At 46.1% G+C, this 25195-nt stretch overlaps 2 protein-coding genes across 2 annotated transcripts in view; both read right to left on the bottom strand.

Annotated features, from left to right (window-relative positions):
* Positions 1-25195, bottom strand: part of LOC6610384 — a 40753-nt gene that overhangs the window by 14633 nt on the left and 925 nt on the right. Inside the window, exon 2 of the mRNA XM_002034930.2 lies at positions 2223-2279. Coding sequence (XP_002034966.2) covers positions 2223-2279 — 57 coding nt within the window. The remainder of the gene's footprint in view (positions 1-2222; positions 2280-25195) is intronic.
* Positions 4535-6409, bottom strand: LOC6610380. The gene is made up of 2 exons (XM_002034926.2): positions 6302-6409; positions 4535-6229 (listed from the first exon to the last, which is right to left on the bottom strand). Exons 1-2 carry the CDS (start codon positions 6302-6304, stop codon positions 4637-4639), a joined length of 1596 nt encoding a protein of 531 aa, XP_002034962.1. The 5' UTR covers positions 6305-6409; the 3' UTR covers positions 4535-4636.

The following is a 25195-nucleotide window of genomic DNA, read 5'->3' as shown; positions in this document are numbered from 1 at the left end:
CGAAATATTTGTTCAATTATTAAATGTAATACCTTTTTGAGCTCGTATTGACATAAAAAATCAATCTGCATTCAAAACTGAACTTTTTATTTTTGGTCAATTTTTTCAAAAAAATCGTGATGTTACCCCTTATCAAAAAGTCAAAAATTGGTCAAAATGTGATTTTTAAATGTCTGCCAAAAAGGAATGAGGATAGTTAGTATCGATCATTAGCTGCAAGAAACAGTGCTTATTTCTTCCGTCTGACCTATTTTGGCCAAGTTATGAGCAAAAAGCCTGTTCAGGGGTACTTAAAATCGATGGTTCAATATATGAGTCTGCAAGGGAAGATACTCAAACGGATGTCGATCACTACAGATAGAATCCACATTGGAGTGGGTCTTCTAATCCGCCTTTTCCGAACCCCATTGATCAATCAGGCTAATCGCTGCCAGCGAAGCCATCCGAACTGGAGCACCAGATTGGCATCGGGTGGCCGGGACTTGACATAAGGCAGATTGATCGCAGGCCGCCCGGCCAGCAGAGCAGATGGCTCCAATAAAGATGACCATGTGCAGATGCCGCACTTCCCCTCCAGATGCGAGAGCAGGTAAGCAAGCACAGGTGCCGCCTTTCGCTGAGCGCAGAATAATTTGCGTGTAATTGAAGGCGACAGCGCGTCACGGGTCGGGATGATAAATGCGTCTGGTCGCTGCAGGAGGAAAACCCGATCCGCCGAGGATCCCAGCCCATAAAGACACGCGACGGGTGGTCGGTGGTCGGCGGTCGGCGGCTTGTGCTCGGTGGCCAGTGGTCGCACTTTCGACTGGCGCCAAGTGGTCAGCCCAAATGGATGGGGGCCATTTAAAGGTATTTAGCTGGTAATGACATTTAAGAGCAGCGGCATAAATCGCGCCACAACATTGTTGCAGTGAAACGAATTAAACCCGCACACGCACCACCTCTCCCAGATGAAGTTGTTGGGCCCGGACCACATCCAATCCATCGGACACGTGGTAAAGGCTGGTACTCAACTGGCCGGATTAGACAGTGAGCCACAGCACGCGGCGAAAATCTGGGTACTCACGGAGCATGATTTATAGAACACCTATGTATCAGTTGAGTGATTAGATACAATGTAGGAAAATGCAAAATTATTTAACGAAGTATGGCTAATTGTAAATTTGTCTCAGATTCTGTTCAAGGTTTTCCCAGAAAAGTAGCTTTGAAAGGTGGACAATTTAAGAGACTCCAGCTATTCACTGTCGAAAGCTATTCACTGTCGAAATCCTTTTTGCTCTGTATGAGTCGCTGAGCTGCTTATGTCCGCTGATGACGAGCTGAGTCCGCAGGGATTTGTCCATCAGTGGCTCGGCTCTGGCCAATCCCAGTCCAAGCCCCCTTGTCCGTCTTCTCCTGGCTTTATTGGATACGTTAAGCCTCTGCACATATTTGCATCCTGGCTGGGAGAATGGCTGGCGGCAACAAAGCGTAAAACGATTTGGCCAAAACCAAACAGGCGGTGGAAGTAGGAGCAGTCCGGGACTTGGATTGGCATGGGATGGGACTGGAATCGGTCTGGGTATTTGAGTTACCTTTACAATATTTGGCTGCTCCGGCAAATGCCTCCCAATGCTAAATACATTTTGTGTCGCTTGCTGCTGGCATTTGATTTGCTTTTCACTCTCCAGCCTGCGGTCTAAATAAATGTATTGATTTTGGCAAGTGGCTTTTGCATGGCCGGGAAAAACCTTCAATCTATATAAATGAACATAGGCGAAAGATTCCACATTGCAACCAGAAAAAAGAATGATGTTCAATTTCACATAAATTGCTTTAAAATGGCTGCAAAATCATATTAGCGTTTCATCAAAATGTGATTAGTTTAACCTGTACTGTAACCTCTATTGCTGTCTACCCATTATCATCTACTATCTAACCCTTTATATTAACTTTTAAACCGTTTTAAGCTCTTTTCAATCAGCAACATTTAAATTGCCAGAGTCCGTCAATCATCGAACTTTTCCCTGTGTGTTCATTTCGTAATTGAGGCAATCCTTGCGGCGTCCTTTTTCCACTTTCACCCTTTCTGCTCCTTGTTTACCCATCGTCTAGCCTTTGATTTTTCATTTTTCCAGCCACAATTTGGGGCCATTTGGCCGTTTGCTTAATTGGTTTCATTAGGGAAATATTCGGTTCTCCATCGGGCCTTAATTTCAACAGCATCCGCTGCAGCCACTTACCGTCCTTCCTTTTCGCCGCACGGAGGATACCAAAAAAACGACGCTCCTGAATCGCACCTGAAACGACGGAGTGAAGGGGGAAAGTTAGAAAAAAGTTGGTCCAAGGTATAAACTTAAAGGTGGAAAAGTTTCGGCCAGGTGAGAAAAGGACTAGGATCCAGTTACACGTGTCGCAGGAGCACAAGCAACCCAGCAGACCAGGCGGCATAATTTCCACAGAGTGACAACTAAATAAATAGGAGAGGCTGCCAGCAGAGGAGAACCGGGGGCCAAGATGGCAAAGTTTCAGCTCCGTGGCAAGGATGCGGGCCGCCACTCCGTCTGAGGCACTAATTTTAACACCATTAATTTGCGAGCAAGGACCAGCAGCCAGGAGCTCACACCACAGAGATAGAACAGAGAATTTTAAATGAAATGGACACAAGTTTTATTGAATTGACTGGCAGCGGGACGAGCAGTGAAGGGAAGCGAGGAGCAACGAAGGCCTCGTCGGAACCGGAAACGCATTACTCTGCTCCTTTGAGCGATGCTCCTGCTCCTGCTACCGTTTCTGCTACTGTTCCATCTCCGACTCCTCTTGTTGTCCGTGTGGCCAGCACTTTGGCCCACACGATTACACGCAAGCTTAGGGAGGCCAAATGGGTGATACACAGAGGAAAGTATACGCAGGCTTACCACTTGGAACCCCATCAGATAGTAGACTTTTCTGCCAGTGTAAGCATCGGGTGTGGGGTCCTGGCACCAATCAAAAAGAAGCGGCAACCAACCAGAAGTAGAAGTTGTGGCAAAGTTTTTGATTTCATGATATATTTATGGGCATCCGCTGCTTCTGTGGGCCCCAACCAATTCCTTTGAGTAATAAACTCGGGCCCCAAAAGGCCGCTGCAAAGGATGCGTCTTACAACTTTAACCGAAAGTTATTAATTTGCTTTATTTTCAGTACTGTATATACGGTTTAAACTGGCTGCTGGCCCGATGTAGGATAATAAATGTTAAAGTGCAGGAGGATAGCAATCGTCAGCATTTATTCGAGTGTCGTTGAGATCGGATTAGTGCAGGTATTTCGAAATTTTCATCTGCAGTGTACGCAACCAAATGAACCGATAAGCCGGGACTAATTTCCCGCAAAGGACTCGCCGGACAGGGCCCACTATCGAGATGGTCAGGGCTTGCATAATGGAAAAAATCGACTCGGCATGGATTCAATTAAATATTAAATAAACGATATCAGCAAACAGCCATTTCCCGCTCGCCACCCTTTCCCGCAAACATTTCTGAATCCTCGGGTATTGAAGAGAAGTGCAAACACAATTGCAGATGCCCGGGAAAACTTTATGAGCCAGCGTAATCCTGGCAATTATGTGCTGCCGTCTCTGTCCCCCATTATCTGCTCTCTCGCTCGCTTTGAGCGAGGACCTGGACAGGAGCAAACATTATCTCCATATTGCATGAAAGTATGAAATGAACCAATCAGCTACACGTGCAGGCTGCACTGAGAGAAATGTCCTGGTGGGGAAGTAAATCTCATTCCAATTATATTGTTTCAGCTCTTCCCCAACTTTTGCTTTCAGTGTACCTCTGAGGGGTCGAAAAGGAACGTGTTGCTGCATGGACATTAAACTCAGATGAGAAATGATTTGAACAGGTGCTGCAGTGGCATCAGCAAAAGAAGCCACGAGTAGAAGGCGGAGGTGGATGAGTGGGCGGTGGATTGGGAGAGCTTGGCAAAAAGACTAATTATGTATTCATTAAAATGGCAAACGGCAGAAGGCAGCATGTGCCCGGGTACGAATGTCTGTGCTGAGCATCTGCATCCTGGACATCCTGGGCAACCTTCGGCTCCAGAGCGGGCGAAAGTACTGCAGCCGAAGGGTTGGCAAAAGGTGAGCATTCATGAATGCATTTCGCTGGAATATATTCAGCATAATGGCCTCCGCATCCGCTTCTGTGTGTGCGGGGAGTCTGTTCTCACAGTTTGATTATATCCATCTCGGCTTGATAACCCAATGTGGAATGACGAATGTGAGCGCCCTTCCTCCCTCCAGCGGTATCCGTGTCCATGGGTGGAAAGTCGGGTAATGATTCCTAAATACACACATTTATCATGTTTGCACGAGTTTCTTTGAATTGAGTTGGGAGAGTCTGTTAATGTGTGGGAGTAACAAGACTCTGGGGATCCAGCTAGTTGGGAAGTTTGCAGAATTCAGTTTGGGGTGAATTTTGTGCTTTAACTTCGTTTAAATATGGCAACTTTGAAAGTACAGTAGTTTGGATACTACGCAATATCAAACAACTTCTAGTTGGGCTTGCACTTAACTTTATTTGGGTTTCTAATGAATAACTACAAGTATCTGCCTTAGTTTCCTCCTCGGTTCTTTGTTGTTCTTTCGGTATTGATCACTATAGTTAGCCACTCAGTTGGAGAAACCTCCAAAGATGCCCTTGAAGAAGCGATAGATGGGCTTGGGGATCTCCACGGCAAACAGAACGGAGCTCTCCTCCTCCTCCTGGAGTTGGACAACGGGCTGTGCGGACTGGGAGCGCTTTCCGCCCGCAACGGATTGCTTCTGGAACAGCTTCTGCTGCTCGCTGAGATGGCTGAGGATCAGCTGCTGGATGGCAGCCTGCTCCTTCTGAACTTGAGTGAAGCCATTGTTGGCCTGTAGCTTGATGGGCTGGCTCACATGGACATTGGTGGCCTTAATCAGATCCTGGAAACTGATGCTGCCCGAGGGCGAAGCTTTACCCTGGGTCAGCTCTGGAGCCGGAACCAGAAGTGGGAGAGCAGCCAGATTTATGGGAAGCACGACATTGGCATCTACCTTTTGACCATCACCGGATGCCTGACTGGACAGTGGATTGGGGATCAGGTAGAAATTGGGCTTCTGAGCCTGCTGCTGCTGCGATTGCTGCTTTTGCTGCTGGTTCTGGGTTTCCTCGGAAAGAGCACGGAACTTTCCAAAGTACTGGTACTCCCCGTTCCCCTGGTATCCAGCAGGCAGGCTCACGACCTGAGACTGGTTCACGTTGTGGTTCTTGTTTACATAGAATGGATTCGGGAGGAGCACCAAGCTGAGGCCCACTACCTTGGGGAAGTCCGTGAAGGGATTGGGCAGGAAGGGGAACGGCTTGGTCTCCTCGTGGATGTGGGTGTGGTAAGTCACGTTGCCTGTGGAGCTCGTAGTTTGATTCAGGTTAACATAAACGGGTTCCTGTTTCTCGAAGGGATTGGGCAGGAAGGGGAAGGGAAATCCGGGCTTCTTCTGGTTGGGATAGTAGTGCGTGTGGTTGTGGATGTGCTGGGTCACATTGGCATCCGATGTGTTCACCACAGAAACGTATTCCACCTTCGGGTAAGATGGGTACTTGTTGTAGGTGCTAGGATACTGGTACAATGATTGAGATCCGTTGACCACTTGCACTCCCTGATACTTGAAGATCTTCTCCAGGTCTTGAATGCTTATCTGTGGAATCTGGTTTTGGTTTTGACCAGGCTGCTCGTACACCAACTGGATCTTATTATCGCGACCTTGGACGTCGGGATGGTTCTGGGTTATAACTTCTTCTTTGCGCGGCTCCTGATCCTTGGGTATCTCATTGGAAGTGGACTGCTTTTCCTGGGCTATAGCTGGGGCCACTGGGCTACTGACGACCTTGCTCAAAGGGGCATGTGCTTCCTGATTTTCTTTAGTTACTTCTACGACGGAAGCCACTTGGGGTTGGCTTTCCTGGACATCTGAATTTGTGGAGGTGGCGAACTCTTGATCTTGATCCTCCTTCACTCCAACTTGATCGATAGCTGCAGAAGATTGGCCTTGGGAGATGACAGCGCCACCAACCGCCAGTTGCGGCTGGGTTTCCAGTATTTCGTTGGCAACATCCTGCTTGACCTCCACGGGTTTGGTTTCTTGAGGTGAAGCGACAACCTCCGGGGCCTTGTCCTGATCTAAGACCCTGCCCTGAGTGGCCATCAGAACACCAAGAAGAACCAGGAGTCGTAGAGAATGCTAGTGGAGAAATTGGAAGGCCAATACTTAACTATTGTACTACCCAAGGACTCCCTCTCTCGGTTGACTTACCATGATGAGGGTTTCAGTTGAACTGTGCCAATTTAGAATTTACTCCGGCTATTTATACTAGCCCTGGACAAAGGTAACCTGCCCAATCTCTGCCGGAAATGTCCAACCGTCGATCAGCTGGTTCTATTTCTACTATCTACCATAATATCCTGGGGCACTTTGCGTTCCTTTGCTATTATCGCTGCGATTTGTGTGATTTGTGTTTGGTTCACTTCACTTAAAAGGCGCCAGTGGCAGGAATATCGGTAAAAATGGAATTGCACTTAAGTTATATTGTGCCAGTGCTATCTCTCCGACCCCGGTCCCGGTCCCTTCCCCCTCCACCTCCCCTTCCCGCTTATCCGGGTTTATTTGGCTCGTTTTACGTGCAACATGAAAATGCCATTGTTTCCGAGGCGCACAAACGGAAATCTATGACTCTCTTTTCAATGTTTTTGTTCGATGGAAAAATGCATGGGCGAGTGCAAAAGACTGTCGTCTGTGAGGAAAGTGAGTAGCAGCAGCAGCAGCTTAAGGCTAAATCGGTGGAAAGCGGTGGAAAGCAGTGGAAAGCGGGCGGAAAAGGGTGGAAAACTGGGTGGAAAACTGGGTGGAAAAGGGAACTGCCTTCTCCGGGCGCAAGTGCACATCAGCTGCATATTCATGGCAAGAGCTTTATCTTCGGAACTTTGTTGCCGCCCCATTTCCCAGCCCCATTGACATGTCGCCAGGTGAGCGATGAGTCCTACCTGGTCATTGACATGCCAGTTGAATGGAGGAGTGGGCCGCAGGAGCTGGGAAGGGGCAGATCCCTTCGTATGTACATCTCCTGCTGGGCTTTGTAATTGAATTGCCCGACGCATGGCTCGGATTTTTGGCATACTCCAATTTGATTGAAGGTTTTTGTCGTTGACAGACAAAAATACCCCACTGATTTGAATTGATTTTCGAGCTGCGAAATGGAGTTCTTGCCCGCAAATTACTAGCTTACAAGCGAGGTGAATGTGAAATTCAGAATCAATTAAAATATTATGGATGAACACATCAGCTTAAAATTAAAGTTGCAGTAAGTATTTAGGTAAGATGGGTAACTAATTGAGCGTAATAAAAATAAATGGGTTGTACTAAGGTATAATGAAGGGCAAACTAATCTCTTACAAATCCATCTCAATTTCTTTGCCCTTCTGGTTTTTATTCATAAATACCCAACACCTGAAAGTACAATCCCCTTTTGCAGATTGAAAAGTTCTGCTGTTTTCTCATTTGAAAGAAAGCTAATATTCAAGTATGTTGCTTGCCAGTTCAAATGGGCAGGGAACACAAGTCCAGAACTATTCCAATCCGAAGGAGATAAGTTTATGGCTGAAAATGAGACCGAAGTTGCTGCTGGGCCACGAAATTGTTTTGCGCAGCGGCAGATGAGCTGTTGAAATTGCAAGTGCGGCACTTGCTCAATTTTTCATGAGCCTCCCACTTCCACTTCTCGATTTTTAGCATCTCCGTTGGTGGGGCTGAGCAAGATCAAGTCGACTGGGGAATACCCTAAAGTATTGCCAACTATTTGAACACGTTTGAATGAAAATCCGAAAGTTTTATGCAATATAGTCTGTACATAGTCTATATATTATCATATGTATTTGATTTAGATCTTTTAGGTATGTGGATTGTTAATCCAGTTGTTATATGTACCTATGAATCGCACTCGCCAATGAACTCCTCCAGCATCTGAAGATGTTCAGGCGAAGGAATTCGCCTGAGCCACAACCCACACAGGCTGGCCCCAAAGTCGCAGCTCGGGATGCAAAAGGAGCGGAGGTGATCGGAGGAGGAGGAGGAGTCCGAACGAGGAAGGTGCCAGGAAGGGGGATCTGTGAAAAGGCGAAATTAGCGGGCAGTTCCCTCGACTCTATGAGCATGCAGAAAGCAGGCTCCAGAGTTGGCCATCGCGGCCAGACAATGAGGCGAGCAGCGGCCCTTGACTTGGCCAACTCCCAACTCCAAGCTGCAAACTCCAAACTCCCAAGACCCCGGATCCGAAGGCACACGAAAATAATAAGGAATGAATGTAAATAAATGGTGCTAGGGGTAATGGCAACGAATGGACGACAAAAACAGAAACCCCAAGAGGGGCAGGAGGCCAAAGGAGCAGGGGGGCAGGAGACGACGCCCAAGGCCAAGGCAGCATCATCATCATGGTCAGTGAGATAAGCCCGGACCTGGATCGGCTCGCCAGATGCAGTTGCAGTTGCAGGCGAGGGTACGTAGCACGGCAGCCACCACAGTGGAGGGCAGAAAAATAGCAATCACAAAAAGTGAATATTGATCAAAATATAATCACCTTGATTAATATATAGATCAATTTGAAAGCTTATCTAGTCTGGCCATGTTCCGAGCAACTTTAGAAGCTCTATGTTATGCAATTTATGGTATCAAGTGCTCATAGAGCCGCTCCTATTGTCAGATCCCCTGCTGTGCTGCCGCAGATTCTTCTGGCTGAGCTGCTTCGCCGTTTATTCAGCTTTTTTGGGTCGAACTCTGGCATTTTGGGTGTGTGCAGTGCAGCGGCGATAAGATCAACGTGTGAGCCTTTGCCAGGCTGTGGCATCTGCAGCAGGTGTTTCGGTTTCAGGTGCTGCCACACAATATGGGTAACAAGTTGCACCATCCTGGCCAAGTTTATCGCCACATAATTCACACGGAGCCCTCAGCCGGGGAGGCCACATCCGAATTGATTGACTCCCGCTGGGTAGTGGAAGTGGGATTTGGGGGAGTGGGAGTAGAAGTGGGAGTGGGAAAATGGAAAAATCAAATAGCCCGGAGCAAAGGGGCCCAGGGAGCAGGATCCTCCACCTGCAATACAACACTCAGCGAGGACCACGCTCCACTAGGCAAATATGGCAGGCTACACAAAGAGCTGCAGCAGCCAAGCAGCCCAACATCCCACATTCATCACATCCGCATGCCAGTGCCATCAAGATCTGGCCATCATCGCCAGTCCTCGTGCGCGCTTAGAATTCAAAACATTTCAGACAAATTGGCGTTGCTCTTTGAGCCCCAATGTGTGACAAAATGGAAGGCAAACAGACCGGACTGGACCAGGATCCCCCATGGAACCCCATGTATCCGACCCCTCCTCCAGCTGGACAATGCAGGAGTGCAGTGGAGAGTGCGCCGCCCTTGTTTAATTTATGCCAAAACATTTCTGAAGCGACGTTGACGACGTCATTTGGCTTGCTGTGGATTCCGGATCCCGGAGTCCCGAGCAGCTCACATGGCCCACAGCAGTTAGCCCTGTTCTCTCCAAATCTGGCCTGGGATTGAGGTGTCACTTGATATGCAATAAATAAGCTGCTGGGAAATGTGTTAACGAGCCTGTCGAGGCAGGAGGTGGTCATAAGTGGTGCACAGCGAGAAAATGAGTTCTTATTGTGAATATGAAAAATAAATATATATTATTACATTTTATTCACGTGAAGTAGCTTAATCAGATCAGTATTGGTGCTAAAGCTCACAATGTAAGCTCTTTTCTTTTTGGCCCAGGCATTGTTTTTCTCTCAGTGCACGGGGGAAGCCTCTTCAGAGGGCCTTTGGACTCCGGAGAGAGCTACTTTTGTGCCGTCTGTTTTTCCAGCAGCTTGCAACGCCTTGGCGCCACAAAATGAACGCCATTCATGGGGCAACGTGCAACGAGAAGAATGTGACCCATTTAAAGCACCAGTAGCCATTCTCACCTCCCCATCCGCCCGCGCCATCCCCGCCAGAAAACCCCACTGAGTATGCTGTTGTTTGTCTAAATGTTTGCCCATATATGGTACAGCCAGCTATATAAATATGTGAACAGCTTTTAGCACCTTGCCCCCGTACTCGAGTGGAGTGCTCAAGTGGTCGGGGCGACAGTTGAGCGTGTCCCATTCCCAGTGGCAGCCGGAGATCCCCCGGAGAATCAGAATCAGACGGAGCACGTGCGTCCGCCAGACAATGGCAGCTTAAGAGGCATCTCCGCTCGACCCGTCAGCTAATGCGGGAATACCGGAATGCGGAGTGTGGGAACTCCACTCGCTGCACTGCTTCTTTCCAATAATAATTCCCTTTGGGTTCGAGCAGCGATACATTCTTTATTTGCTTTTTTATTCTACGTTTCATGGTTGCACAGGGAGAAACTTGGGATCGCTTTAAGGTTCGGGTGAGAACTTCCTACGATATGAACATGTATTTAGTGAACCCTGAACTTATGTTCATAAACGGAGAAGTCAAACCAATTTCGTAGCAAAACGCAGCATTAAATCAATATTTCTCTGTGTGCTCCTCGCAAGGCGGGGCCATTTTCAATTAAGCAAAATTAAAAATTTATTACGAGAAACGACCGAAAGAAAACAAAGGATCTGAAACAGGAACAGCATCGCAGGGCAGGGCGAAAAGCAAATTGCAGAGTAACTTGGGGTAAAGAGATGTTTATGTTTTCATTAAAAAAAGGGAAACCGAACCAGGTTGGAATGGTTTCAGATGGTATGGTTGGGAACCCGGTGCGTCGGTGGATGATTGGGCTGCCTCGACCCAAAGGCAGCATCGCCCTCGTCCGTTATCCTTTCGCCCGTTTTATTTGCGCTGAAGTTTTAATCATTGAAGTGACATTGACAGCCAGTGGAAAAGTGGTGGCATTGCGTTTTTACTGTCAGAGGGCCAGCCAAATATTTATGGGTTTTAAGTGATTATTGAATTTGATAGGCGGTCGCTCGCCCGCAAACGAAAAGTTTCATCGCGCAAAAGATAGAGGATATTAAAAAAGTTTTTCATAACACTTGTGAAAAGTTCGAATGGCACGCAAATAAACGGGTTGATAAATACGAATTTGATGGGCTGACTTGATTAATGGCGATAAAGTTAGCTTGCGGCCATCTTTTACCCATCTTAACTAAGAAAATATTCCTTTGACTTTTGATTGGCGACCTTAAATAATAGGGATACTTTAACAAATAGAGAGGCTTCTGGTAGAAAATGTGGTGCAGGACGTGATAATATTTATTGAAGCATGTTTTTCCCACTTCAACTGTAGCCTCATAATTTGCAAGTTATCCTGTTAGCACAATTCAATTAACTAACCTTCCTCAACAGTCTGTGGCTTGTCAAGTCCTTCCTCGTCCTTTAATTCCTTTATTCCTTTATCCCTTTGTAATCCGCGTCCTCTTTCGCTCTTCTCTTGCAACAGTTGCGTTATATTTCAATTAGCATAGCGCAACGAACATTTATGCGGCGATAAGTTTTCTTCAATTAAAACTTTGGCACACAGACACAGAGCACAACCACAGAAACACACGGACACACGCACACACACGCAAATTACCGAAACTTTGGCATAAATTTTAATTAATATGATTTTCTCGGGCCTTTGTTAGTTTACTTCACTTTGCAACTAGTTCACAAAGTGTGGAGTGCATTTCAATTCGAGTAAATAAATGTGAGGCGCCACTAATAACACACTTCCGGTTTCCGGCCACGGTTTGTTTTCCTCGCCTTTCCTTTTTGGGGGGTTTTCAACAATGGCGCTGGAACGACTTCCGCCCTCACACACACACGCGCACACACATGGGCTCTTGCGGTAAAAAATACAAATGCGTTATGTTCTGTGTTTATTTGTTGCACGTTTCTGCTATGTGGCTTTGCTGCCACCTTTAGTTTACTCTCACTGGCGCCTTTTTGTCGCGTGGTGCGCTACTCCTCCGTTCGGAGGTTCAACGAACTGCTGGGCTTCGGGATCGGACTTCTATATAGCTATATAGCTGTATGGCTATAGAAGCTGGGCTTTCTGGCCCGCTTTCGCCGGCGACTCTCGACACTTCCGCTCGACAGGGCGCACAGCAACCGAAACCAACGGACGGCGGCTGCAGAATGAGCCGCGCGAAAAAGGTTTTTGCAAACTGTTGAAAATCGCACGGAAAATCTGCGAGCCGAAGCACTTGCCGAAGTCGATCCCCATGGAGCAACAACAAAGCCCAGCTTCGGGTTCGGCTCCACATGTTGCCAGCAACATCAGCAGCATAGGCAACATCAGCAGCATAGGCAACATCAGCAACAAATGTGCACAGCACATGAGAAAATGTTGCTAAGCGCTGACTTCATATTTCTAGTTGTTTCAATACGCTTTAAGTATGGAGCTTAACTCTTTAATTGATGTATAAATGATGTAATCCAGATTCTTTCAAAGAAAGTAGGGTTAGGTAATTAAGTATGAAGTCTTCTTACAACAAAAGCTAGAGGTGCTCAAGATGCTTGCTTAGAATCTCTAGATTTAGACTTGAATAGATATGGATGATCTTTAAATATATATTGTATTAAAGAATGTTAATACTTAGTATCTAGTTTGTTTGGTAAGGTTATCTATTAGTTATTACACATGGATTGTAATTAATGAAGAGTATCCAAGCTTCGTCATTTTGAATCCCATATTTTCATCTGGTTTTTGCTGCTGCTGTTTTTTCATTTTAGGCGGGAAATATGTGTGTTTCTGCTGTTGTTACTGTGGCCAGCAGCAGCTTGTTGTCTCATTTTGTTGTAGCTGCAAGCAGCCATGTAGCAGTGATTATTTTGTCAATTGCAGTGACACAAAGGCATCTGTCTCTAATGCCAAGCCCGATTCCGATACCGACTACTCCCCCCCGTCCGACTACTTGGAGCGATTATTTCGATGTTGTCTTTGTTATTTGGGAGCTAAAGAGAATGGCTCGGCTGAGGGGGAAAGGGGGCTTTGGGGGCACGGCTTACAAAGCGGGCTTAAGTAGTTGCGGATTGTAAAGAGCGCTTTGAGGGCATTCAATTGATTCCGATTCCCCTGAATGGCAAAGAGTATTCGCGACGACATCAAAGTGCTCCACTCGAATGATTCACTCGCCTGTAATGGATAGCTATGTATGTACACTCATACGTACATAGATACATGAATATGTATAATTTACTTAACTGATTAGAGGATAAGCGGATTATGCAAATGATGGTCACTCCCCAAAAACACAGCCCCATATAAATACTAAGCAGTAGAAAAGTTGAAATGGAATTATTTCAGCTACGGCTGCAAACAAAATCCAGAAGTGCAAACGGTCTACGCCATGAATTTTTAATATAGCACACGCATATTTGATTTTAAATCAATTAAAATTATTTCCGAAAAGAATTTAAAGAGATTTGCACATCCAGACAATGGAATGCATTGAATGTTTTTGACCACAGAACATGAAGCATTCGGTGGCTTGTGTTTAACCAACTAAAAACTATTTTATTGTGTTCAATTGCATCTGGTTTCCAGCAGGCTTTTCACCCATTTCCGCATGTTGTTGATTGTAACAGGCAGAAATATATGCGGGGCCAGAAATAATTAACGAAATTGAATGCAATATTTTAATTGGACAAACATTAGTCTTTCATATTGGCTCAAAGAAGCCAGGGAACCAGAATAATAAATTGATTGTAAGATAACAATAACAAACGAAATTTTTGTGAATATAACAAATGATTTAAGCACAAAATAATATTCCTTCAAATTAAAGTGCAGCCATTAAAGAACATTGTGGGGCAGCATAAAGAGCCGGGCCAAAAGAAGGAAATGGACAGTTTATAAATTGAAAAGCTGGCCACAAAACGGCAGCTCTGCAATCGGTTTCCATTTCCTCGGGAAACGAAATGAAACGAAATCAAATGGAGTTAAGTGAATCAAAATCAGGCAACTGTAGCCGCTGCTCCTGACGAAATTAACGAAAATCATTTCAACAGCTCCTGGCCCACTCAAAAGGGCACTCGTTCACCCCCTGCCCCTGCCCCCTGCCCTGAAATCAAGGATCCCAGGAATCCGGGCATCCAGGAATACAGGCATCCAGGAATACAGGAATATGCCCCGCCAGCATCCATAGAAATGCTGGTAATTAAGCGCTCTTCAGCGGCTCACCAGTGAAAAAATGTTCAAAAATAAAAACGATGGAGCAAAACATGAGAATTAAAACGAAGCACAACAAATTAAAATGGAATTTAAGCGGCGCTGCGGGAACGAGGCGTGAAGCAGCCAGGAGCAGCCAGCTAGGACCAAAAAGAGGACCCGAAACCGGGACAAATGCAAACAACTTCCAGCCCGAGCAGTGACTAAAAGCATTTCCGGCTCGGCCAGGCCAAGGGAACCAGACCCAAGGAATGCCCAGAAAGTATGCTAAGGAAGCAGTCCCGCCGGGAAGCTACCACAGATGCCACGCCCAGTGCACTGCCAGAAATTGGGGAGGATATAGTCCTAGAAAGATTACCTAATCATAAGCAGGCTTAAATCGTTTTAAGAGAATGCTTTTTTACTTTAGAACTTTACGTTTAGCTATTGAGTATTCTTAGTTTAGGCAATAAACAAATGACAGACAATAAAATCGAACTTAATAAACAATTTCGCTTTTGATATTGGGGGAATCCAGGGAAAATTGCTTGCGTTGTTTCTCAATTTTCTGTGTAAGCCAGGCCAACAAGAACAACATGAGGCCCACAAAAGGAGTAGCAGCAACAGCAAGTCAGAACAAATTTCTTTATAATATACAAAGGAAATGCCAAGCTGAGGGGCCCAAACGAGCAGACAAACAGGAGAAGTCTGCTGGGTGAAATGAGGAGGGACTTTCGTCAAGAAAGCGTAGTCCAAATGTGACACAAACATGTGTATGCTCAGCTGGTGCCCTGGCAACAACAAAAGGAGCAGCCAAAGGATTACCACCAAGCATGCGGAGGTGGCAGGTGGAGCGCGTTTCCAGGCGGCAAGGGGCTGCCAGGCGACTTACGTGCGTTAATAATACGCATACGACGCGTTGTACGCGGCAAAGGCAACTCTGCAAGTGACTCCGGCCATACATCATAACGTTGCCCGGAGAAACGTCGACAGGGGGCGGGGATTGGGTGGAGTGTGGATGGAGTGGGCGGTGGGTCAGTGGGTGGCGCCGACCTTGATTGCGTCTGCAGGCTCACTGCCTTCAAGCAAAAGGAGGATGCGAAGGAAAGGAAGGGCAGCTCCTCGGCGAGCGCATAAAATGTATTTAACACACAATTTATGTCTGCACGGGGCGCTCAAATTTACAGCCCGCAGGCAAGTTGCTGGCTGAAGGTTTATTTTATTAGAGCGGCAACGGGAGCAGCCGCATCCTGCCAGGACACCGAGACAACAGCTCTGCCAAGACTGGCAGGATGCCCCCACTTTCCACCCCTCTGGCCGCTTTGTTTGCCAGCCATTTGTTCTACACATAAATTAGCCCGCGGGAGCATCAAGCAAAAATCATATGTTTTATACATGGCCAAAGTTCGCTCATGTGCGCCAATAAGGAAAAAGTTTAATAGACTCGACTTTAATATTCCAGATTTTTCCCCTTTTCTCGCCGCGTCGTGAACAAAAAGTTCTTATTTTGATTTTATGACTCCGATGTTGTCGCCTTTTTGTGTGCAGTTTTCGAGGATTGTGAGCCAAAGTTGACAAGGCAAAAACCGAAAAAGGGGAAAGTTTCATGAAGTTGAACTTTGAACTGCGGCAGAGGGAATATTATGCTGGAATTAAGGGGCTCTGCACATAAAATGCAATGACATAATACGCAGTTTCAAAGTCATAAAGGCCGACTTTATTGCAGCTTATTGCTAATTGATGCAGTGAATTTCTAGTGATATAATAAAGTTATCAAACTATTGTGCTGCAGCTGTCTCGAATTAAATATATATTTCAATTATGTCATACAAAGAACCAAAAGCGTAATGAAAGTTAAAAGCATTCCCAGCCTTTTGAAAAAACCTAACAAAACCCCACAGAGACAGCTTGAAAAGCCGAAAGTGCAAAGTCTGCTGCTCACATGTGACTCTTTCCCCAGCGAAAGTAAAAGGGAAAACTTTTAATTTTCCGCAAAATGCTTTTCTTGACAACAACTTTTCATTTTTAATTAAATGTGCAGACCGACACCCCCGACCAGAGAGCCATAGAACAGGAAGTCGGTGTCCAGCAGCTCGTCTGCGGTCGCAGATTCTCACAGCTGGAGAATCGGAGAGTACCAGAGAATCCCCCAGAATCCCCGAGAATCGCAGAGTTCCCATTTCCCGACCCACCTTCCACTATAAAGCTCAATTAGCTAAAGGCAAGCAAGCGCTGCTCAATCAAAGAGCAAAATGCAGCCAGGCCTCAGCAGATCCGAGCCCAAATCGTGCATTACTGTTTGTTTGTTTGGGATGCTTATCAGCCGGGCCAGAAAGCAAGATCAGTGGGAAACCGTGGACACCATGGATACTTTAAACGCAAAAAATAAATCAAATTTATTCATTATTATTAATGAAAGTGTCAAAAAGTATGCAACTTTTGCGCTTACGGAAAAGAGATTGTAAAAAAAGGTAGTCCCAAAAGCAATTAGTGTTTTCTTTACACATAATAATATTATAGTTTTTAACTTTTTTGTCTAATTTATGCCAAAAAGCTCCGTCTTAACCCATGGTGGCCAGCCAGTTTCGGGCGTAAAGGCAATTGCAGTCACGCATCTCACGAGTGTGCTATTATATTCTCACCTTATGATGACTGACTGCGAGGCTCCACAACGCGAACCCAAACGCGAATGGTACGGAGGGAAGGGTGGGGGAGGAATTCGATGGGGTCTCGAGAGAATTTCGGATATCGTTGGGGGCAGGAGGACCGGTTGGCTGGGAGGCGGGCGAGGCAATTGAAAAGCCGCAAACAATAATTGCAGTTGCCTAAGCCGAGGCCCCAAAAACCGCAGCAATTTTTGTGCGCTGCCCCTGAAAACGGGAAAGGGAATGCGGCTCATCCTGTTCCCAGCGGGGGGATGGAGTTGAGCGGGGGCTCTGTAGGGTTCAGAACGCGAATTAGGCAAATTGTCTGCCATTTCGCGTTCGGTCTCTCTTCGGCTCTCTCTGTTTTTGGCCAGTCTTTCGATCATCCGTGGCCATCGATTGTCTCTGCTTAAATGTTCAAATGTTCGTGTCGTGGAAACTGTGTTAAGACTCGCTGGTTTCCATAACTCCAACTACAACTAACCCTTGGTCTCCGTCGCTGGGTTTCCCCACGTCACTCGGAGTTCACGGGTTCAGCGGGCCTGCACTTGTGTGTCATCTTTCCTTCTCTCCCTGATCCGTTTCTATGCAGCTCGCCCTCCAGCCATTTTTTAGTTGTCGAGGACGACACCCACAACACCCACACCCACACCCCTTCCCCAATTCCCCATTTTTGCCGCCCCTGCTTCCTAGGCTGAAGCACCTTCATTAACATACCAACTTGGTATTGCCAAATGCACTGCGAGCGAAGGGGTCGGGCACAGGGGCGTAGCCAGGGCGATTCCAAAGGGGGATTAGAGAATAAGAAAGTTGTATAGTCTGATGGTTTCTTGTAGTTTCGATCGAGCGAGGGATCAGGTGGATCTGATATCCTGAATATGCGAACTCATCTACGCCACTGAGCGGTTTAGGTGCAGGGGTTTCGGGACTCAAGAGGTGGAGCAGCCTGCTGGGGAGGATTGCCCGCCTGCGGGCAAGGAATTTCAGCTTCGTGGCTCGGAATTTTCTGTAATCCGATACAATTTAGCGGCTTAAAGCTTCTGCCTGCTTGACGCTCGAGTTTCTCATCATCTTGCCAGCTCGTTGTTGTTGCTGTTATGACTAAGTCCCCCGCATCCTTCAATCCTCCCCCTCCTTGTGCTCACCCCGATGGCCAGACTCTCGAAGGGAGTACGAAAAGGAGATCCCCAGTGAGGCACGCGCTTGTTCCCAGTTCTTTTTTTGGGTTTTTTTCTTCTGTTCCGCTTTTGCCTTTGTTTAGAGCCCCTTGTCTTCCTTTAGTTGCCTCTATTGCTGAGGTTACTCCGGGTTTATGGGGATTAAGTGAAGCAGGAGCAGGGAACCTTCCAGATACAATGGTGATTAAAAGCCACTTGAATGAATCCCTCACACTTCAGCACCCTCGCTTTCTCTCACACCAAACCTCAAGATATTGAAACTTCTATCTCTCAAGTAAAAGGATACCACAAAACTAACTATTTAAAAAAACATATCTAATAACCATAGGATTTTGCATTATTCTGCTTGGCGGTTCAAAAATACCTATATATAACGTACGTTTTGTCAATATCTGGGGATATATGGGTCCAAATATCGAGTGGCATACCTTAAAATGCTCTTAAAAACATTCCTAATTGATTGGCATTCAATTTTGAAAATTTTCAAATTTGACCAATTTTTGAATAAAATGATGATGTAACCCCTTACCAAAAATGCGAAAATTGGTAAAAAAAAAAATTTTCCGATATTAGGCGAAATTTGATTTGGGCTGTTAGTTTAGGTAATTAGCTGCAAAAATAAGTAAAAATTTTATGGGTGGGACCATTTTTTATTGTGATATGACCAAAATCACATATGTAACAGGTATTTTTTGCACATACGTATGTCTTGAATATGTCATATATGTTAAAATTCCATACAATTGTTGAATATATTTTAAGATATTCCTTAATAGGCTTATCAACTTGGCAACCTTTGATTTTGTACAAGTTTTGATCAAACCTCTAAGAGGAAAATCATCTGTAGTTAAAGTACGATTTTCCGGCAGTGTGGCAAACACATTAGCCGCCCATCAAATATTCCACACAATCCGCTTTGCGTTTTGCCCCACCGTCAGTCGCTTTTGCCGCTTCACTCAGGAATGCAAGACAACGAAACAAAACGGAATTATCAAAATAAAACCAAGACGGTGCTAAAAAAGTGCTTGGAGGAGGAAGTGGGCTGGGAAAAAGAAAACGAAACAGCGACTGGCAGAAGAAAATGCAGGAAAGGCGTATGCGCAATGCATGCGGAGGAAAATCTAAACAATTTCTGCAACAACTTCGCTGACGTCCGGGAAAAGGATTGCATAACTGAGCTTAGCTCGCAGCGAAATCGGGAAAGGGTGACCCCATATGGTAATTGTTTTTTGCATCAACTACATGTGCACCTGCAATCCTGGATGGGAAAATCCCGACCACAGTGCGCAGCCCTCGTAATTGCGTTCATACGTAATTATGATGACTCCGCCGCTTTTTTTTTTTTTGGGTGGTAGGAGTTGTGGGTGGGTACCCTTGTCAAGGTCTCCCCAGGAGTTATGCTACATTCAAACTAAACTCGGTGAAAGGTGGAGAAAGCTAGAGAGCGCAGGGCGAGTGCAAGTGAGAAAAGGAGGGGCGGGAAAACTGCGGCGCTTATTTTTCACTTTTTCCACTCGGCGACCCATTAAATGGCGGAATTTTCCACCTCGGAGTGGGTTATAAAATTGAATTTAATTCCCCTGGCTCCTGTTCGTTTTGTTTAACTCTATTTGTTGCTGCTGCGGCTACTGCATGCCGTAAAATATTCATAAAATCAACTTTGGCTGCTGAATAGCGAATAGAAAGGGACGGGGCGAGCGGGGCGAAAGAGAAAGGGCATTGGCCCAGAGCTGCACACTGAAACGGATCTCAAATATTTGTTTGATTGGGTTTAGTTGCAGTTGGCAAATACATATGAAATGTGCACTGTGTGCCCACACACTCATATGTACACTGGGGGAAAAACGTGTAGTTCTAAGCCCTAAAAACGGTTGAAAATTAAGAGCTTTTTATCACATCATCACGAATATTGACCCAAATTTGGAGTGTCATACCTTAAAATGCTCGTAAAAACATTCCTAATTGATTGGCATTCAAACTTGGAAAATTTTAAATTTGACCAATTTTTGCAAAAAATGATGATGTAACCCCTTACCAAAAATGCAAAAATTGGCAAAAAATTTATTTTAAGCTATCGAAAAAAAAATTATGAGCATAGTTAGTATAGCTCATTAGCTGTAAAAAACAGTGATTATTTTACTAGTGTGACACTTTTTGGCCATTTTATGACTAAAAATCTTTAAAAAAAGTCTTACTTTTAGCTGCTTTTCGCAAAGAAATCTCAATGTAATAAAAATTTGACAATTTAAAAAAAAAAGTTTACTGCGCCAAAAAGGGATATGAAACGATAGCTATAAAAAACAATCAAACTTATTCTTATCTTTTTTTCAAAAAATATTGAAAATTGACTTCTCGAGTATTATATTTCGATGTATTCGTTACCAGTCTTTTCTGGCAGTGCAAATCTTGCCAGCAGGAACTTCTCTTCGGCTTGCTAGTCAGCATTGAATTATGGAATATTTATCCAATGTGCATCAATCGGAATTCCAAGCAGCCCAAGAATGGAGCTTGGAAACCAGAAAGGCAGCTCGTAGCCAATGAAATTGAATTGCTGGGCAAAAGAGCACGCCAAGGATATTATGATTCTGTAAGACATGGCCGAGTGAGCCCCTCGAAGCTTTAAGCCCAATGCAGGACTTCCTGCAGGACTTCCTTTCGTTTCCTGTTCCCTTTTCCATTTCTGCCCGGCTTCATGCAAACCACAATTTGTGGAATTTCATAACTTGTTGGCAATTTGCAGGCAGTTTCGGTAGGCAGCCCCAGAAAATGACATTAAATCTCCGCAGTTGGGCGCACACCTGCACCGAACAGGAAACAATCGACTGCGAGTCCTGCTGCGACTCCTGCTCCTGGAAGTCAATTTACGTCCCATCCCCGAGAGACACCGAACAGCCGACCTGGTGCCAAACGGCACTTCAGCGAAGTACACGAGCCGAGAAGTCCATAGCATGGCTTGTATCCGTATCTCTGGAGTACTCGCATGTGTGGGCCAAAATCAATATCGACTCCATTGCCTGCTTTTTTAAGGTTTCCAGGAGCAAGCCACTCCTCCGAGTAAGCCTGTCACTTTGTCAATTAAATTATAAAAATTACCAACTGGCAGTGATGCTGACTTGGCTTATGAATATAAAACACCTAATGAATAAGATATAGAATATGCTATTGCCAAATTGTGTTTAAAGATACTTAAAACCCATTTAATAGTCTTCCTACCATACAAGTTTACCTTTCTTCTTGTTCGAAATGCAGTCCAGCTTCACTAGTGGCTCTTTTTTAGCCATTACTGCGTGACAACACTGACAGAAAACTCGCAGGCCCAGCCGCAGGCCCAGCCGCAGGCGGGGATTCCCATTCCGGGGACTCGAGGGGCAGAACAACTTCAGCACGTGCTGTCAGCAGAACGACAGGCGGAGGGACCAGCCAGAAGCAGACGGGGATTGGGAGCTGGAGTGGGAATGGGAATGGGAATGGGTCTGGCAAGGGGACGCAGTCTCTCTTTCTGCTGGGCTTCCCAGCCTGGACTACCTTCACCTTGGCTGCAATTAATTCTGGTAACATAATCTTCACTTACAACTTTATATGACACTCAATCAGTGCAAAGTGGGTCTGAAATCGGGGAATGGAGATGGGCATGGAGGGCGGGCAGTATATTAGAGTGGAATCGGTTTGCTTGTGGGCGTTTCCCTTGGTCTTTACAAGCCCCCAATTATGGGCTCACACACGAAATTCAACGCTTTCGGAGCCGAATTTAATTAGTTCCATTTAAAAGACAAGACCGCGCCGAATGCGAGTGCCCCGCGAGCGTTCTTTCCGCATATTTGCACGCCAGTCGATAATCATCGCTGGAAATTCGGTCAGAGGTTGGCCCACCCTCTCCAAAGTCGCCGCCTCTTCATCTGCATGCGAATCCACCTGATGTACATGGCTATATAGTACATACATATAAAGGATGCACTGGCGGGTCAAGGAGAAGATGGGGCGTGATCCGCTGCACGCACACTGCCCATTTCATTTTCACTCTGCGCAGCAGGAAGATAACAGATTCGCCTCCAGACGGAATGGCGAATGGCGAACTGCGAATGGGATTGGATTCCAGTTCCAGGTGACTGCCAGACGATTACGTGATCCCCGAATGCCCATACATGCCACCTTTTTGTGGGGCACAATGGATGCTTGTAAGCTTGTAAACATATATAAAGAAAAAGCTATGCATCCCAAATGTCATAAAATCGAAATAAATTATTGCGAGGGTTTTGGGCACAAAAAAGATGTTATCCGGCGTATCGAGCGTATCTGAGAGTCTTACTGATTGTACATATCTCAACGTACACCTTTTAAAATGTGAAGATTGCACGTGAGGCGGAGTAGCTCATATTGAATGAAACATATCTTGCAGATACTTCCCACATTTAACCTATCTTTTCACACCCCGCTGAGAGCCGTGAAATTTGGTAAATTCTTCACAAAAGATGTTCCCAGTGCCGACCATTTCCTGCAGTCATTAGCGATTGGAAATGGCTGAGGAAGTTCCACTCCCGCCCCGAGTGCAAGTGAAATCCGATGAAGTGCATCCCCGGACGCGACGCTGGGCAGTGGAGCGAGTGCAGCGAGGAGTGGAGGCAACGCCTCATGCCGAGCGCTTAACTTTTCGACATGTTTCACATGTGATGAAGATTAAGTAGAAAATAATTACAAGCTGCGTCCGAAGCGAAGCTAAAGCCAAAGTTGAGCTGAGTTGAGCTGGGCTGAGCCCAAAAGCTGTGTGTGCGATCGCGATCATATCGGATCCACTGGGATTCGGATTGGGACAGGGATCTGGATCGGGATAGCTTTGTGATCGCTGAGCGGCCGGCGGTAATTACATAAACGGCGATGTCAGTGCGGTGACAGGACGGCGTCATCGGAGCCCAGGGAGCCCAGTGAAGTGGAGCTCGGCAACTGCGACTCGCAGTCGATCATCAATCGTACGAACTTTCCAGGGGACCGCCCCCTCGGAACGCGGATATCACTGCGGTGGGGGCATCGCCGCCACGACCTGTTCCCAGATCCTCGCAGCCAGTGCTCGATGCTCGATGCTCCATGGCCAGAGAAAGAAACCAAACGGCCAGCCGAAAATAAAAGGGCCAAATCAGCGTGTAAGATGCCGGGGCCATAAATTTTAAAGTAATTTTCTCCTGGCCCCGAGTAATTTATGGGAAAATATTAAGCTGCCCCAAATACTCCACATCCAGATCCAAATCCACGTCAAAATCCAGATGCCAACTAGCGGAGGTAACCTACTTTCGACCCCGAAAAACTAGCCAAATAGAGTAATTAAATCGGTGGCTGACCAGCTTCAATCCACTGCGATAATCCTGGCTGGTCGAGGATCATTCCAGCTCATTCCAAACTCCCAGCTGAACCGGCTGAGTTATGGGCACCCCATCCTCCTGCACTTTGGGTCACGATTATCTGCATACGCAGCCGGCAATAATAATCTTGAAATTGGCGCACTTAAGCGAGGATCCTCGGCAGGCGTAATTTGAAAGTTATTTTGTTGCCGGTGCGGTGAAATTATTGAGCAATATGCTGATCTGTAAAATCATAAATAAAAATATTTGTACTTGACCGCAGCGGAGCCTGGGATGCGCCCTGGAATGAAGATGGGAATGGGAATGGGAATGGGAATGGGCATCCACCTTCGCTCCATCTTCATCTCATCTCCTCCCTCCCGGACGACTTTTATGTTATGTTATGAGGTGAGATCTGGGATCCCGGACGCGGGCTCCGGATGGCGAGTCTGCGCCCGCGGCTTAACGATTGATAAAGTCTTTTTATTTACAAGCTGATAATGATGGTGTAGGTGCAGCTTTTGGCATTGCGACGGTTTTCATGTAATTTATGAGCAATTTGCAGACAATTTTCGAGGTCCGAGCTCGTGGAATGCGCGGAAAGTGGAGGACTGACCCAAAGATGTGGGCTAAGTGCGTCTCGAAGGGGTCCGGCGCAGTCCGGTCAAGTGAAAGATCTACAAACGGAATTTATGGGAATTAAGCCACTTGCAAATGAAGTGCCCCAAATAGAGCTCCGGCTAAACTCGGTGAGAAACTCTCAATTGGAACTTATGTTTCCACACTTCTTGTAGCCTGTGTATATCTGTGGGTTTTGATTTATGGTAATTTAAATTGTTCCACCTTGCTCATGGTCTCAGGTTTCAGATTCTCCAGACACTGCTTACCATTCCAATCCCATCCAGCACGCTTCCACCGAAAGCCGAAAACTATTTTGTAATATTGATAACCATCTCGGCGGTGGGGAATGGAGCTCGGGCAGGCCATTAAAATGTCACAACAAAACGCCGAACTCATTTTTCGATGCGGCACTGGGCCACAAGCGACCATTAAACCTGCAACTTGATGGGCAGCTTCTATGCTTCTATAGGGAACTGAACTGAAAACAGAAGACTCCGGGCACGAACTAAGCGGACGAAATAGCCAGAAGTGTCAACTGCGGAATGGTAGAGCCAAGAACTCTGGGTAAGCCGATTATGGGCCACGACTTTCGGGAACGGAACGCACATAAAATAAATGTCACTGGCGAAGATGTCCGATCTCCGGAATCGTGTTAGGCGTGCTCCGCGGCTCAGGAGGCGGGGCTAGCAACTACTGGGACTACTGCTTTCATGTGGCGTGGTGGTGTGTGTGGATGTCACCTACTCCTCCTACTCCTCGTTCTGTCTGCGTTGTTATTGCTTGTGTCGCTGCTGATGATTGTCATTAACATCACATTACCACAAGTCAAAGTCATGTTTTTGATCCCAAATTAAGCCCCAGAGCTAAGAACTGAGACACATAGTCGGCACTTGGTTGGAAAGTTATGGAGCAGATATGGGATGGGAGAAGACGAAGAGGAACCACAGGAATGTGGGGACAAGGGCCGGTTTCCAGTGAGACGCTGCATAGCAGTTACACCTTGTTGGCCATCGGGACAAATCTGTTATGACACCTGACTGCGGGCGATGGGTTTTTTAAGGGATTTGGGTACAATGTGTTGACCACACTATAACCATAATGGTTGGTAAGCCCATTCTTCCCAAGACCTTTAGGACCATCAAATCTTTATCCGGACTGGTCGTGAATGTGTCAAATCTTTCCACTTCCATCCCAAGTGTTTACGCTTGAAACCAAACCTAGTGAGATATTATCTTCTACAC

The sequence above is a fragment of the Drosophila sechellia genome, chromosome 3L (genome assembly GCF_004382195.2).
Source record: "Drosophila sechellia strain sech25 chromosome 3L, ASM438219v1, whole genome shotgun sequence".
Lineage (NCBI taxonomy): Eukaryota > Metazoa > Arthropoda > Insecta > Diptera > Drosophilidae > Drosophila > Drosophila sechellia.
Note: the sequence above shows the minus strand (reverse complement) of the source record. Positions and strands in the feature narration are given on the sequence as shown.